The following is a 15,267-nucleotide window of genomic DNA, read 5'->3' on the forward strand; positions in this document are numbered from 1 at the left end:
TCAGTGGCACAGTGGGCTGATACAGTGGCGCATGCAGCGTGCTTTCTTCCCTGGTTGTTGAGGGCTGCTCCATTGCACCTGATGAGACAGGAATCATTTCTTCCTCTAACAGACCTCTCCCTCTGTGTGTTTTCCCTGGAGTTATTTACGCATGATGTTTTTTGCTTTGAGGTCTCACACACACTGTAATTTGCATGTGGTGCTGGAGTTACTGACGGTTTGTTCCTTTGATTGCTGATTCTCACAATACTGAAATACGCCTTTGGCTGCCAGTGCAGTTGGGTAGCTGTAGGGGCTGTAGCCTGAAAGGCCACAGGTCTGGAAGTTTTCTCCAAGACACATGGTATGAGTGGTCATGTCCAGGTCCCAACCAAAAGACAGGGCAGGAGCCACGTGGCTTTGTGTCTGTTTTGTATCATTGCACTGCCAGCAAATGGGAAGGCTTTAAACATTAATGAATGTTCACAGCTAACAGTCCTCTGCTCTAAAAGTCTCAGTGGGGTGCAGTGATGAAAAGCCAACCCTGTGTGTGCTTCAGGTCCATTTCTCTGAAGGCATTTGGCTGGATATATTCACATAAACAAAGAGCCACTCTTCGGTTACAGGAATGCTAAGGGAAGACATCTAATGTTTTCTCAGTATGCCATGAATGATTTGCAGATGGACAACAATTTCTTGTTTTCAAAAGATACATTTTCTGTAGCTGTTTTTCTAATAAACATTTTATAAGTTAGCAATAAATCTATGAAAACCTGAGTTTGAAGTGGAGATAGTGGTTCCAAAATAGAAAGTGTGTTGAGCTGTCTCACATGTAACATATGAAAGGCTGGGAAGAGCTTAAGAGGACAAAGTGGTGCCAAATGGTGGGTAGCTGTGGACATGGCTTAAAGACAAGAAATTGTATGGACATCTACAGCTGGTGACACGTCCCCCAGCCCTGGGCTTGCAGTTTTATGACAGTTTGGGCTCAAATGGATGACTGTAAAGATGGGAGGTAACATACGTTTTTAATTTTTTTCAGTAGAGGGAAACCTAACTTGCTTCTCAGTCAAGTTCTAGGTTGTGACAGCAATTAGGATGAAAACTTGAAGAGGTGTTTCAGTATTTCTGGCATATAATTTTGAATGCTGAGGTGCCCTGACACTCTGTGTTATGCAGAGAGCAAGGGGACAGAAGAAATATGCTCTTTCTTTTAATAAAGGACAAGTGAATTACGATGAGTTATGATAAATTAGTTATATAATTTCCTTAGTAAAGTAAAAATATGACTAACTGAAGAACCCTTGTTTCTCCTAAAATCAGAACAAAGAATCCTAACGATATGTTCACTGGGTCCTTATTTTCCAACGGGATCTGCTTCTCATCCTGGAGACCTGTAATAGCGCAGAAGGCACTCCAAGTCAGTAGTTTCACTGGTGAAAACAAGCTATGAATGAGACTGGGAGTGGACAGCTATCTCTGGTCTGTATGATTCTATGACCCAGCTGACTTGAAGAACACATATTTAGGCCCTGACTGAAGAAAGTGCATATGCATTTGCTGAAGTCTCCCTGAAGCCAATGAGATTGAAAGCACAGTGTGGTAGGCTTTGATGGGCTTTGAAAGAGGCAACAATGGGTGAGGCAAAACAAAAGAGCATGCCATCAAAGGATGTAAAGGAAAGTGACAGGAATAAAGTGACAAGCTAGGAAAATGCTCTTTGCTCCCACATTCTGAATGGCTGTGAAACCAGCTTTGTACCCATTAGAGACAATGTAAAGGAACTTGTCGTAAATGAAAATGAATTGCTTAGAGGCTGGTGTTTTATGTTCAGATGCATAGGTGAGTGGCAGGAAGCTCAAGGAAGCACCAGACTCTTGAGACATTGTGCAGAACGAAGAAGCAGGAGTCAGAGGTGGCCTAGAGGCAAAAAGAGAGGTTGGAGAAAGCTGAGGACCACCCCAGATTTCAGACCTGAGTAACAAACAAGATGCTATCCACCTCTAAATTTGGCATCATTTGCCGTCTTCTAATCATGGCCAGACAGCTGTGAGAAGTTATTTGAGAGGCGTACTGAGACTTCTATGTCGTTGGAAGGAGTCAGGTATGAACTAAGGTGGTCTGTAATTAAAACGTAGGGAAGATTTAGTGGAGAGAAGTCCCAGAGGTAACTAGGTATGGAAGACTGAATACAACTTAGCTGTCAATGAGGAGGAAGATGGCATGAGATTTACAGGCAAAACCAGAATTTTGTTTTTTTAGAGAGAGGCAGACCAAAGCAGACTGGGTTTGTGAGAAAAAGCTGAAAGAAGAGAGAAAGGGCAAGGAAAGCAAGAAAGTGGCTGTGGCATGGTTTAGAAGATGGTTGTGGAGGAGTGAGGTGATAAGAGGAGAAGAGCAGATGAAACGTTAGAGGGAGGGAGTTGTAAATGGAAGGTAAAAGACTTATCTTGTTTTGACTGTTTTCTCTAGAACTCATCAAGCTTGTCTGCAGAAAAAGAAGATACAGAGATGATAGAATATAATTATCATATGCATTAATATACAACCATATATTACAACCAGTAACATACAATAACTACAAGGTAAATAACTGTTACGGTTTTAAAAGAAAGGAATTTCAGGCTGGATGTGAGGAAAAAACACCGGCACAGGTTTCTCAGAGAGGTGGTAGATGTGCTATCCTCGAAGCCATTCAAGGCCAGGCTGGATGTGGTTCTGGGCAACCTGATCTAGTTCCACGTGTTCCTGGTATTTGCAGGGGGTTGGACTAGATGACCTTTGAAGATCCTTTCCAACCCAAACTGTTCTATGATTCTATGATTCTATTACACGGAGTACTAAAAAGCTGTATCTATACACACACGCTCATATAAAAGGGCTCTGTCCTGAAGAATTTATGTTAATCCTTTGCATTAGATAGTATCAACGAACAAAATCAGACAAGAAGGAAGTATCTACAGGGTCTTCTCAGGCTAGCTTTAATGATTTGAGACTTACCTAGTGAAATAGTGAAAAACATCTTGTGCGTGTGTTTATTGTCTAGTAGCTGAACCAGTAACTGCCCCAAAGTCTGGTATAGCCCTTGAACAGTTCTGAGGGCTCAACAAGAGTGAACAGTTTGCAGTGCTCAGTCCCTGCCTTGGTTACCACCAAATGCAGTTCTTTTGCTTCACTTGTTTCAACTGCCCAATTGCACAGGCAAAACGTGGTTCCTGAACCGTTCCTCTGAGCCATAGCAACCTGACGACATTTGCTGGAAGTTTACTGCTAGCTTGGGTTTGTTCCAGTAAGTTTTGTTGACATGAGATGGGCTGGCATGACAGCCCAGCTTGTTCTGTAAGTGAAACAGTTACTGCAGGGCAGTGAAGGATTGGCTTCTTCAGATTTTCAGTCTTCTGTAGGCTGCTCCCCACACTGCTGGGGTAGGGAAAAGGGCGTTTTATCCCCTAGCTTTTACAAGAAGACAATGAAATAAATCAGTGTTATTTCTTTCTTTTTTTGATGCTGGCAGCTACATGCCAGACCAAGAAACCAAGTCAGTTCTTACAGGTTACCAAGCAAAAATTGCATGATGCTCTGTTGGTGAATGGTTTTATATCTGTCTCAGTCATCGGAATAATTGCAGCATGGTAGACATAACTACATAATAAAGGAATGTATACTCGGCAACATTGCCATTGGCAGGACATAAACATATTAGAGTTTATCAGTGTTCTGGAAGATGTTTATTACTTGAGTCTTACTAAGTCCTTATCATAAAAGAAAAAAATAGAGAAGTTGGAAGGCAGAAGTTAGTTTCACTTATCAGCAGAGACGCGTATGGTAAGATTCAATCATTATAAATGCAGATGTTTTGATCTATGAAGGTATGGCAAATTGTTTATAACGTACTGATTTGTAAGTGCATACAATCACAGAGGAAGAAGGTGCTGATCTAGTCTAACTTTCCATATAACACCATCAGAAGACTTTCCTGTACTTAAATCCATCCACGTCCAGTGACAGGTCTTAAACTGTAGTATTCTTCAGGAAAAATATCTGATCAGAATGTCTGCTCTGCAGTGCTAGAGAATCTGTCACCAGCCTGAATCCAGTGCTGCTTTTTGTTGAAACTGGGAGCCTTGTTTCTAATTTTAATTTCTCTAGTTTAACTTCTAACTCTTAGTCTTTGCAGTTGGTATTAGGCAACTGTAATTGGTTTAGCTGTAGATTCTTGTACTGTCTCTTACCTCTGGGTCAAAAAGCATCTGTTACCGTATTTTTGCTAATTGTATAAATGCATTAATATTACTGATCAAGTCATCCTGCAAGCACCTCTCCTTTGAGCTCTCTTTCATTTTTCTCATGGATAACACTGGACTTTTTGCAATATTCCTCATTCTGCTTGGATTGTGAACACCAGAGCTGTGTGTGAGTGTTCCCCTAAGTAAATTCAGGGTCAGGAGAGGCATTGTAACCTCCCAAATTCTGTGTGGACAAGGACATTTTCTTGAGTTGCTGAGATTCTGGCAACCTCCAAAGAACTTGTCAGCCACTGTTTGCCTACCATAAACTTCAGGTTGTCTCCAGTGTTTTTCAAAACACAGTCTTCATTTTAATCAGTTGTTTCCCAGATGTGTGGCCTTGTATGTGGTTGTTTTAAAATATATAATCTTTGTATCTAGCCTAGGGATGGAGAGCATGTCAATGGTGCAAAGCAGTCATCTTTATTTACCATGTCTGCAGTCATTTGTCACTGACAAACTTCATGACTTTGTATTTGTTTCCAGTCACTGATACGTAAAGTGATTGTAGCTCTCCAATCATATGAATATTCCCACCCAATTCAGTAATACCAGTCAGGACTAATTTGTGTATTAAATGAGCTATTCCACTTCTTGTTTATTACTCAGGTTTGCAGCATTAGAGTCTACACAATTAAGGAATCTTTTCTCTTTGAGTCCCTTGGTACCTTGATTAATTTTAATCTTGACATCTTGATTTCTGGCTAAATGAGTGCTCATTTTCACCCTTGTCTTTTGTCATTAGCTTAATACCCTCCTGAATACTTTAGCCTGTCTCCTGAAAGACTTATTCCCTTCCATGAAATGATAGTCAGCTCCATTGTACAGTCTCTCTTCTCTGTAGAAGTTGGACCTACACTGCTGAAAACTGAGGGGCTCTGCCTTTCACCACTTACTTAACTGTTAATGTTTGGAATCTTATATAGCCATAACCCTGTAACTTGAGTTGCAGCTCACAGAAATGAGCGCTTTTCAGAGTATTAATTCTGTTCTCCCTCATATAAAGTTCCTTGCAAGGACTCTTGGTCTTGAATCTTCACCGGTGTGCTTGTGTCCTTGCACATTAGGCTGCATTGAAATTCATGGGTATGTCCCATCTACTGTCAGATACTTCAAAAGTTTTGGGCTTTGCACATGCTCTGTTACTTGTGAGCATGAGGCTGGACTCAATGACTCCATAGGTCCCTTCAAACCCCAAATACTTTATGATCCTGTTAGAAACTTTTCTCCCATTCCCATCTACATGAATTTGTCTCCATTCTCCCATTTAGGAACTGTCAACCATTTTATGTGGTCTGCATCCTGCCTTTAGCTGGCAACTATAGTCTTACAAAGACAATATGTGCTTCTACCCAGTGTGGAATAGCAGCTTGTGTGGTGTATGTGTTCAGCAGAGGAACACGAGCCAATTGAAGTGTTGCTTTTTTGTTTTTAATTACATTCTTGTTTTCTTCCCAGGCTTCTTTCCTACATACTTACACGTGTGCCTCTGGAGGGAGCATTCAATAGGCTGATGAAGTGAACTGGAATGTTTAAAAATAAACCAGAATTTTGTAATGAAACATGTTCTGAAAGAACCCAGTTGCTATAGGGATTTTTGTAAGGGTGCAGTCCTTCATCTTTCGTTGCTCAAAATAAAGGTTTTCCTTCCTGGAGCCAGACGAGGGTTTTCTTATCCAAGCTTTGGAGCCTGTTCAGTGTCATCTGGGTGGACTAGTCACTACAAGGCAATATTACTCATCCCACCCCTACATAAAGCAAACCCATTAAACTTCACTGCATGTGGTTTGTGTTTGAGGTTTCATTCATGAGAGTTGAAAGTGCCCAAACTACTGCCTCACGGAAATGAAGCCCTGAGAAGATTCTCCTTCAGTCACCACCAGTCAACAAAACGTTCACTTCCACCTTTTCTAAAGCTCCCTCAAATCTGATTTCAAGGCAGCTCTTTTCCTCTTAGCCAGATCTCCTGCACTGACCCTCACCCACTCTGTGGAACCTGCATGAACATCTCTGTTCAGAGTCAGTTTCTGTTCTGCTCATAGTATGTGCAATTTACTTTCTTTGTATCTTTAACTCATAAGGCTGCTGAAAAGTCAATAGGTTAATTATTACTGATTTGGAATTAGAGTGTATTTTTGTTGTAAACAGTTTAAATGATGGTCCTCCACCCTGGTCATAATACAGTCTGTGTTCAGCTGTTACCCACCCTGGCATATCTGCCAAGCACCACAGATGTTTTATCTGACGTGTTAGTTATTAACAGTTTTTGCTCTTGTTGGAGCATGAAGACTTGATGAAGGTTTTTTTTCAGTTTCTTCATCTTATTATTTTTTTTCCTTTTTTTTTTTTCCTATTCCAGCATGCAAAGTTTTCCTAAAATGAAAACAATATTTTTTTCATTAGATACATGTGCACACGTATAGGTAATATTTGTTGTGGGTTTTTTTGTGTTTTTTTTTGTTTGTTTGTTTGTTTTTTTTTTGTTGTTGTTGTTGTTTTTGTGGGTTTTTTTTGTTTTGTTTGATTTTTGGTTGTTTTTTTTTTTTGAAAACCAAAAGAACAAACAAACATAACCCCCAGAAAATTCTGCAGTAGGAAATTGAAGACTTTGAATTTATGTCAAAAAAATAACTTAGACAACTTTCTTGCCAAAGTTCTCACACCCTTACAACAAAACCAAACAAATAAACAAAACCCAAGTGAAGATTCATGGACCAGTTATAATGGTGATGCATTACTTTTGAGCAATTTTGTTTACTTGGTAGTATCCTTCCATATTTTTACAGTATGCTAACACAGAGTCTGAATGCAGGAGTGTCTTGATTATCTTCTTTGACAGTTTTTTGCCTGTCAGAATTCACATAGTAAAAATTTTCTCATGATAAGACATGTAGGATTTGGCTTTGTAAAAGTACAAGCATGACTTTGTTTTCTTCTTCCACCGCAAAAGGCTCTTCCCTCCGGTCCTCACTCCTTCATCTTCTCGGTTCTTCCAAAGTATGACACAAAGATAAATTCTGAGAGAGAGGAAGAAAAGTCATGTATCCCAGCCGGCATGCCTCAGCATGGAACAGTGCCGAATCTGTGTCTGGCTTTGAGCTTTTATGTCTGCTCGTATGTTTTGATGATGTATTGTAATTATATATAACCCAGCATCTGAAAGACAGTTTCTGTTCAGGGCTCTAAGGTTGGCAACTTGAAAATATACTTGAAGTGGGGAAATAATTCATATTAATCTAATATTTATAAATTGGTTGTATTTGTAAGGAAGCAGCAACATAAAAGTGACATTAGTGTTCATAAAAAATGCAAACAGAAGGCTAAACCCAAAGAAGGGGTGAAATCTCAGTTCCTTTATTCAATATTATCCTTTTTCCAGTAAGCACAGCTCAGAAATTAAACAACTTTTTAGAAAGGGACACACCAGTTACGTTTTAATTCAGTGGACTCAGTGTTGTCATCTGGTGCCGTGGAATGTCCTCGGATAGCTTGGCCTCTGGTTGACATTCCTGAAGAGCGCATGTCTCCTGTAAGTCCTGTGCCACACCTGTCAGTCAGGATAAGGGGCTCCAGGGTGCTGGGTATCCCTGTGCAAACACTGGCATTACACTCTTCGCTGTCCAGGGCCCATTAGTTTCTGGTCCCTGCCAGAAGGTCTCAAAGGAGCATCCAGCTGGTGAATGCTAGCTCCGGAGCAGGTAGCTGAATACTTCAAGATTGTGCATATGGTGATAATTTCTGATCACCACCACTAACCGCACTGGCCTTGTCTGATTTAAGTGGGAAGCCACTGTAGTCAGTGTCAATGTAAGGCAGGACGCCACTTTTGACCCCTTCTGAGATGTACCTTTCATATGCCTGGCACCACATGAAGCAGCGGATTGTATCTTTGTCTTGGGTAGTCCAGCTACAAAGAGGGACAGAAGACACTGGAGGGCTGCATTCCTTAGAGCTGTTTCCTTGGCAAATTTTTTTCCATCAGAGACCCTTGCATCTCTCCGTTTTGCTTCCCTGCAACTTACTGGAATGTTTTTCATCTTGCTTGTCCCTGTGTCTTCCACGCTAGATGTCATACTGTGTCTTCCCCTGCCCCAGCGGGACTGTGTATTTCCATCTTCCCTGGTACCAGGTCTGTCTGCAGCCTCCTTCTTCCTCTTTCTCATGCTACTCTTTTTCTCTCTCTACAGGATTTGTCATTGCCTGCCTGCCTTGTGCTTGTACTTCCATTCACTCATATTCGTTGGTGAGGTCTTACCTACACCAGTCTGTTAGGTCATCCCACTTTCCCCTTGTTTCTTCTCTGTCTTCCAGCTCTTTTCCATCTTCAGAACACCTTGCTTTTTCCACATCCAGCAAATGACCCTGGCAAACAATCCTTCTTCCCTCATGCCTCCTACCCATCATGCATTTTTCCATACTTTGCCTCCATCCTTTACCTCCCTGGGCAGAGTTGTGCCTATTGGTGCCTGGAATATCCCTAGATCTTCTGGAGCTGGCTGGAGGTGAGGTTCTGAAGTTACCACATTACAGAGAAATGCTGCCAAGCGCCAGGCAGTCCTGGGTGCACTTTGACCCCTCACAGTCAGGCAAGAGTGACTTCTTCCTAGTGCTTTTGGTTTGCCATTGCCATATGGAAATGGCAGATGGTGTTGATCAGGAAGTTAATCTAGAAGCGTATCCGTTTCATGCCGTATGCGAAAGATTTGTTCATTAACGTAGAACTCTAATTTAAAGCCAATTAACAGGGTGATTTGAAGAGACTTGTTGTTTTTGAAGTTCAAAAGAGATGCTAAGTCTCTGATTTCAGCCTTTGTACATTCCAGAACCTGCATAACTATTGCAGTGTTGCCAACTATCCTGGAGGTTTTTTTCTCTATTTTTTTTTCCTTCCCCTTTTCTTTTTTCTGCCTCTTCATTTTCTTTAAGTGATGCAGCTTTTGCCATGGGCTGGAACTGTTTGGTGAAGCCGTTTGAACACTCAGTTTTCTTAGCAGTTTTAGGCCTACATTTGGGGGGTGGGTGAGCAGAACTTGTGTGCCTTTCTATCCTCTTTGCTGAAAGCCAGCACAGCTCCCTCCTTCCTCCCTTCGGCAGCCCAGTACTGCTCTTCTCTAAGCAGGAGTTGGGGGAGGAGGTAGAAAAACGGAAGAAGCCCTAAGCAGCTCTAACACCACTTCTGTCAGTGTGGGGCTGTCTCTGCTTCCTTTCCTCCCTTCCCATAAGGTCTCCCAGAAGCTGGTTGGGACCCACCACAGCACTTTCTAAGCTTGGAGGGGGCAGAAGGGGCCTCTAGACAGACAGCTGCTCCTCTACACACACATGCCCCGACGTACAGCTCTAATTTCCACATATAATCAACTGGGTAGGACTGGCCCAAGCAGACCATTCCTAAGCAGTGTCAAGATGGGAAACGTGGTGTCAGGAGGACCCTCAGAGTGGCTAGTTCTGAATTCATATTTATGCTGCCTTTAGCTGAGGTTGATAGTTTATAAGCACTTCCTTCTATAAGATCCTTCGCTAACAGCATGTTTGTATAGCCCCAACAGTTAGTAGCGGCATGTGTACAGAAATAACTTTTTTTAGTAATTTGAAGCTATTGCTGATATAAAAGAAAATAGAGGGGTCAAGTTTTGCTACGGTATAGAGCCTATGACTTCACTGGGTTAACTGCTGCTACTTCCATGTAATTGAGAACATAATTTGGCTCAAACCCTGGGAGGCTGAATAGGATCACAGCAGCCACTGTATTAAGCTGATGTTCAAAACAGTTGGCTCACACTGAATCTCACAAGCAGATCATATATTCAGAAGACTTTAGCTGTATGACACAGTCCACTGCAAAAGAGGAGATGGTGGGAGTATCTCTTTGTTTATCTTAACTAGAACAACACGTTATGAAAGGTATGAGGAGGGTGATGTGGCAGAACAGATAAAGTATCTCCCTGGTGGGTGTATGAGGACAAACCTGGTGAGAGCTGTGCAGAGGCTACCACCAGTTACCCCAGCTCCCATTCATGCCAGGAGCCAGCAGCAGTGAGGCTTCATCCTGGCTGTGCTGTCGTGAAGGTGGTGCTGCTGTCAGCAGCAAACACACATCTGTCATGTCCTCTTGGGAGTGATGGCACCTCACTGTGCATGAGGAGGTCAGGTAGAGGTGGACTTAAAATGAAGAAGAGGATAGACATTGGTCTGAGAAAGCCTGAAATATTCACAAAAGCAGAATGGCTGCTGGAGGCCCCCTCTGGAAAACCCTTCCTCTCGCCCTGCGGGGCTTCTGGGCATGAAGGTGGCATTCAGCAACTGTGATGGCTTCTGGGGGATTGGACCCATGCCACATCATCAACTGGTGGCACCTACCCTCTGCCAGAGAGGCTTGCTCCATCAGTGCTACTTAGTCTTTGAGGAAAGGTGGGCAGAATTAGTGATCTGTGTTTCACAGAAAACAGTTTTCTGCTCCGTCTAAGGGAGGAGAAGGGGGTTTCCTGATGAAAGAAAAATCCTGAAGAAGGAAATAATGAGTTTTCAAGAGAAGGGCATGCAGGGGCTATGGATGATGAGCATCTGTTTGCTCCCAAGTTTGCTAGCAGTTCTGCTCTGACTGGTTCCCTCCAAAGGAGGCAGGTATTTTGGGACAGCATTTTCAACCATTCCTTGAGCACTTAGCAGGAGGGATTGTTTTATTAGGAAAGTTTATGGCTTCTTGTTTTTCCTCAAAGGCAAATGTGACTTTGTTGTTTTTAATTCTGTTGGGATTTCTCCCTTTTAATATACAACGCAGCTGTTAAAATAGCTGGGGTTGTCTAGGGCAAATCATATAGCACTTTCCTTGTTCAGATCTCAGATGGCTGCCTTTTTAGTGTCACTGCAAAATTATATTACAGGGCATATGAATAGTGCTGGTATTAGTGTCAAAATCAATTACCCAACCCTTCTTCTGCAGAGAAAGCTACAAACCTTAGGAACAATCTGAGTAATCCATTCTGGGTTTCTAATTCTGAGTAATGACGGAGGGCAGAGACTTGCACTTGAATAAGTGCACAGGGTCTTTCTCTGTATAGTCACTCCTAAATGCATGCTCTTTACAGGAAAAAGCAGGCTCCCTGTGAAACCCTTTTTCATGCCAAATGGCTCGTTGCTAAGATTAATCTGTCATTGAATTTATAAATTCTGTGTGGCACAGAGCAGCGAAAAAAGTTTAGCATTGAACAGAAAGCAAACTATGCATTGCTTAAAAAATGAACGTTGTGCTCCTGGATGGTGTGGATTGACTGCCTCCATCAATATATCTTCTTATACTGGTAATAAAAACGCTTCCATAGCCTTGTGCCTCCAAGGATCTCAAAGCACTTTGCAAATAGGGCAAAGTACTATTTCCTATTTTATGGCTGTGGAAACTGTCTGCGAGAGAGGTTAAGCTTTTTGCCCAGGGATACAGGAGACTGTAACAGAGCCAAGATGAGAACTTAAATCTCCAAAGCTCCAGCTCTGTGTCCTGGTCATCCACAGCACTAGAGCACAGTGGGGGAGTCTGCGCTTAGCTGACTCTCAGCCATTGTCCATTAAACCTCAGGAGGTGGGATAATGAAATCAGTGTTGGTGTTCCTTTGCTCCCTGGTCTATGTCCCAGTCTGTGGACAGAGATGCTGAGCACGGTAGGGTCTGGCCTGGGTGGATGCTTGTGTCCTCCTGGGCTGGGCTGGTCAGCTGTGGAAGGAGAATAACTTTCAATTGCCACTGACCTGGGGAAGAGCCTGGAGCCTCGCATCCAGCCTGTTCTGCCCCAGGCACCTTTATGAAGCAAAAATAATTATAGACTTGTTACCTAAATCCTGTGAGATTACAGTAGTTGCATTTGGGTTTGGTTGTTGGTTTTTTTTCCTAATCCAGTATTTGAGGAGGATTTACTTGTTTAATGCAACCATTTATTGGAGACACTGGATTTTTATTTTTTTTTTAATTCATAATTCATCTGAAAATAGAGCATACAGCTACAGGGGCCAGATTTTTCTGTTAGGAGTTTTATCCTCTGTTGAATTCCAGTTGGATAAACAACACATCTGAAAAACTGGGTCCCTACTGAGGTATCTGTGGCATGGATTTAGAGACCTCACCTCAGGCACCTCTCTTGAAAAAAGCATTGCTCTAACCTGCTAGTTCCACAGGAGAATAATTTCTACCAGTAGTTTCTTCCTTGCCCTCCCTGGCTGCTGTGCTGTGTTGTCCCTGAGGAAGCCTCCTCAAGCATGATGCTGCCCTGAGGGTCAGGGTAACCCAGAAGGAGGAGACTGGGAGGGGTGCGAGGGCAAGCGTCTGGTTTCAAACAAAAGTGCAAAGCCTTGAGAGGAGGAACTAAGAAGAAACAGGTGGGGGGCTTGTAATATAGCCTCTGAAGTTTATTTGCTTAGCGAACAGAAGCCCAGGCTGTCAGACCTAGGTCAAATACTCCTCCAGCCTTAGTATATTTATTTCATACATGGTCTGTAACCCAACCTGATTTCTGGATTAAAATGCTGTAAAGTCCTGGCCCTCAGGAACTCATCCCATGTTTGCTATCAGTCCCAGCACATGTCAGGGCAGGACCTTGAGGGGCCATCTCAGTATTCACTAAAGTCTTGTGTCATAAGTAAAGCCTGTAATTGTGGGTCCTGTAATTTCCAATGCAGGCTTCACTGGTCACAGCTGCAAATAGTGACTGAAGATCCATCAGATAGGTGTCCCATTAATGTAGGCAGTACTTGAGGGCTTCTGGTATAAGCTGCTCGGTGAGCCACCATTCTGCTGGAGCCCAGGCAGCTGTGACAGTGCTGGAGGACCACATCCACCACATGCCAAGCCCCTCTGGGATGCTAACAAGCAAGAGTGGCTTCATGTTTATAGGGAAGTTTTAATGTATCTCAGAGGAGGAAGTTGTTTAGGACAGCCTGTCTTGAACAGGGGTGCAATGTAGAGGGTCTCCAGTGATGGATGTGAGGAGCCTGGGAGCGTGGGACTACCCTCCGGCTGTGCTGAGCTGTGAAGCTGATAATGTAGCAGAGGAAAAGGGTCTTCACTTTCGTGCTTGTCTGTCCTCAAATTACAGCACAAAACCTGCCTGAAAACCAACAAAATAGTCAGGAGATGACAACAGCACAATCCCAAAATGAAGTGCTTACACCAGGTTCAGTAAAAACTAAAGGGTAAAAGCTACAGTTCACACATGGAAATTCCTGAAATCCTTATATGCTTTAAATTGTTTAAGAGAGTTAACTTTTTAATCCAAGATGTTCAGGAGTCATTTAATCCTTCAGAGTGAAGGAAGGGAAGTTTGAGCTGGCACAATGGCAGTAAAACTACCCACAGGCAGAAAAGTTTTATAGTTTCCCAGACATTTTTTGGCTGATCCCATTAATTCCATTAAGGTAAACAGACAGCGTGCTCCAGAGTATCTCAGGAGATGAAAAATTAGCATCTGAAAATTTGCATGTGAAAAAATCTCAGATCTGCATTAAAATTGGAAAGGAAAGGAGGAATTAGCAGTGGGTTTTCTCAAGACCAGCCAGTGGTTGGTAGTGCCAGGTTAACTGTGTGGGTTCTTTGAAATCAGGAGTCGTGGAAGCATTTGAAATAAAACAGGTTAAAATGGAGAACAAAAGTATTTTCAGTCAGAAATGAAGCATGCCTCCTCATTTAAGAGAAGCCCCATTTTATGTTATATTTGGGAAGCCCATATGTTTGCTTTTGGGAGACCAGTTAAGTTTGAGTCATGCAGAACAAATTATCAGGCTGACAAAAAGTTCAGGAGCTGTTATTTTTCATGGACATAAATTGAAATAACCAGTTTATTTCTGCTTTGGTATCTACTTGGTTCGTGGAGTTTTCACTGTCACTTAATTCTCCATATGTAAAAGGCATAAAGCTGTAGCTTGTTTTCAGATGTGACTGGTCAGATAGAACTTGCTTGAGAGACAGAGAAATTGATTGATGTTAGTCCTCACCAGTGAGAGCTAGATGGGCTCTGGTGTGGATTATCCGTAAGCGCTTTTGAAATGTTCTGGTCAGGGCACTGTTTCAGAACCAGCATCAACTGGGGGAAAGGAAAAAAAAATATCTTAAAAGTGGGGGTTTTTTTTGCTGTATTTTTATTGGAAGGTTTTAGCTGACTGAGTTTTTTGTGTATGATGGGCTAGGTCATGTATAAGATTGACAAACTGGTTTTATACACACTAAATTTTTGTGTCTCACTTGTTTAATCCTGGAATGCCCTTTGGACCTAGAGGCTTTATTATGTAGCCCAAGTTTAAGTGGGGAAAACATGTATTTTGGTCCTGATCCTTTTAGGTCTTCAATTTCCTGAAGCCAGTGGATGTCAGAATATCCATCCCTTTGCAGGGCTGTGCCTTTTTTGTCTGTGGCTGCTGTACTGGCTGTGCCTCTGGAGTCAGAATCCCAGGACATCTTTGCCACTCGCCATTTACTTCTGAGCTCTGCCAAACTATCAGCTTTCTTACGGAGCTGATTTTGCCTGTTTTGTGAGTAGTGACCAGAATCTGTTTTTCTTTTATGTCCTGTAGGGTCGCTGAGCTGGAAGATGCACGTCTAAGATGGAAACTTCTGCTTCAACGGCTGCTGGGAAAAAAGAAGGGAAAGGTGCAGTTCTGGAGGGGAATGGCTTTACGGAGACGGGGAAGAAACCCAGTCCTTTAGCAGCTACAGGAGCAGCAGTGGCACAAGGAGGTACTTTATGTTTTCCACAATTTGAAAGCAGCAGGGGTGTTTTTCATTAGACTGTAAGAATTTAATAAGTCCTGTGGCATCTGTCCTCCCGTGAACACGCTGAATTTATTGGGTTTCTTGGCCATTGGAGGTCACAGGAGCAGGAAGCTGTGTCACCACGTGGCATCCGAACGTCACTGCACTGTGATGAGTCACCACCACTCCCAGTGAATTGGGCTGGAGCAAGAGAGAGGATGGGTGGTGAGTGGTGACCGTTGGAGAGTTGAGGCATGCTGTCACTGCTTGCCAC

At 42.6% G+C, this 15,267-nt stretch overlaps 3 protein-coding genes across 5 annotated transcripts in view; all 3 read left to right on the plus strand.

Annotated features, from left to right (window-relative positions):
• The window catches only part of EPB41L5 (erythrocyte membrane protein band 4.1 like 5), a 465,429-nt gene that overhangs the window by 435,875 nt on the left and 14,287 nt on the right, over positions 1 to 15,267 (plus strand). The window lies entirely within an intron of this gene.
• The window catches only part of RALB (RAS like proto-oncogene B), a 410,529-nt gene that overhangs the window by 298,612 nt on the left and 96,650 nt on the right, over positions 1 to 15,267 (plus strand). The gene's annotated exons all lie outside the window — the stretch shown is intronic.
• The window catches only part of GLI2 (GLI family zinc finger 2), a 200,002-nt gene that overhangs the window by 41,549 nt on the left and 143,186 nt on the right, over positions 1 to 15,267 (plus strand). For all 3 annotated transcript variants that reach the window (XM_061465155.1, XM_061465082.1, XM_061465233.1), the window contains exon 2: positions 14,816 to 14,978. In XM_061465155.1, the coding sequence (XP_061321139.1) occupies positions 14,846 to 14,978 (133 nt within the window). In that variant the 5' untranslated portion in view covers positions 14,816 to 14,845. The remainder of the gene's footprint in view (positions 1 to 14,815; positions 14,979 to 15,267) is intronic.

The sequence above is a fragment of the Pezoporus flaviventris genome, unplaced genomic scaffold (assembly GCF_033815535.1).
Source record: "Pezoporus flaviventris isolate CSIRO_AGI_PZ_B2104156 unplaced genomic scaffold, CSIRO_AGI_Pfla_v1 ptg000001l, whole genome shotgun sequence".
Classification (NCBI taxonomy): Eukaryota; Metazoa; Chordata; class Aves; order Psittaciformes; family Psittacidae; genus Pezoporus; species Pezoporus flaviventris.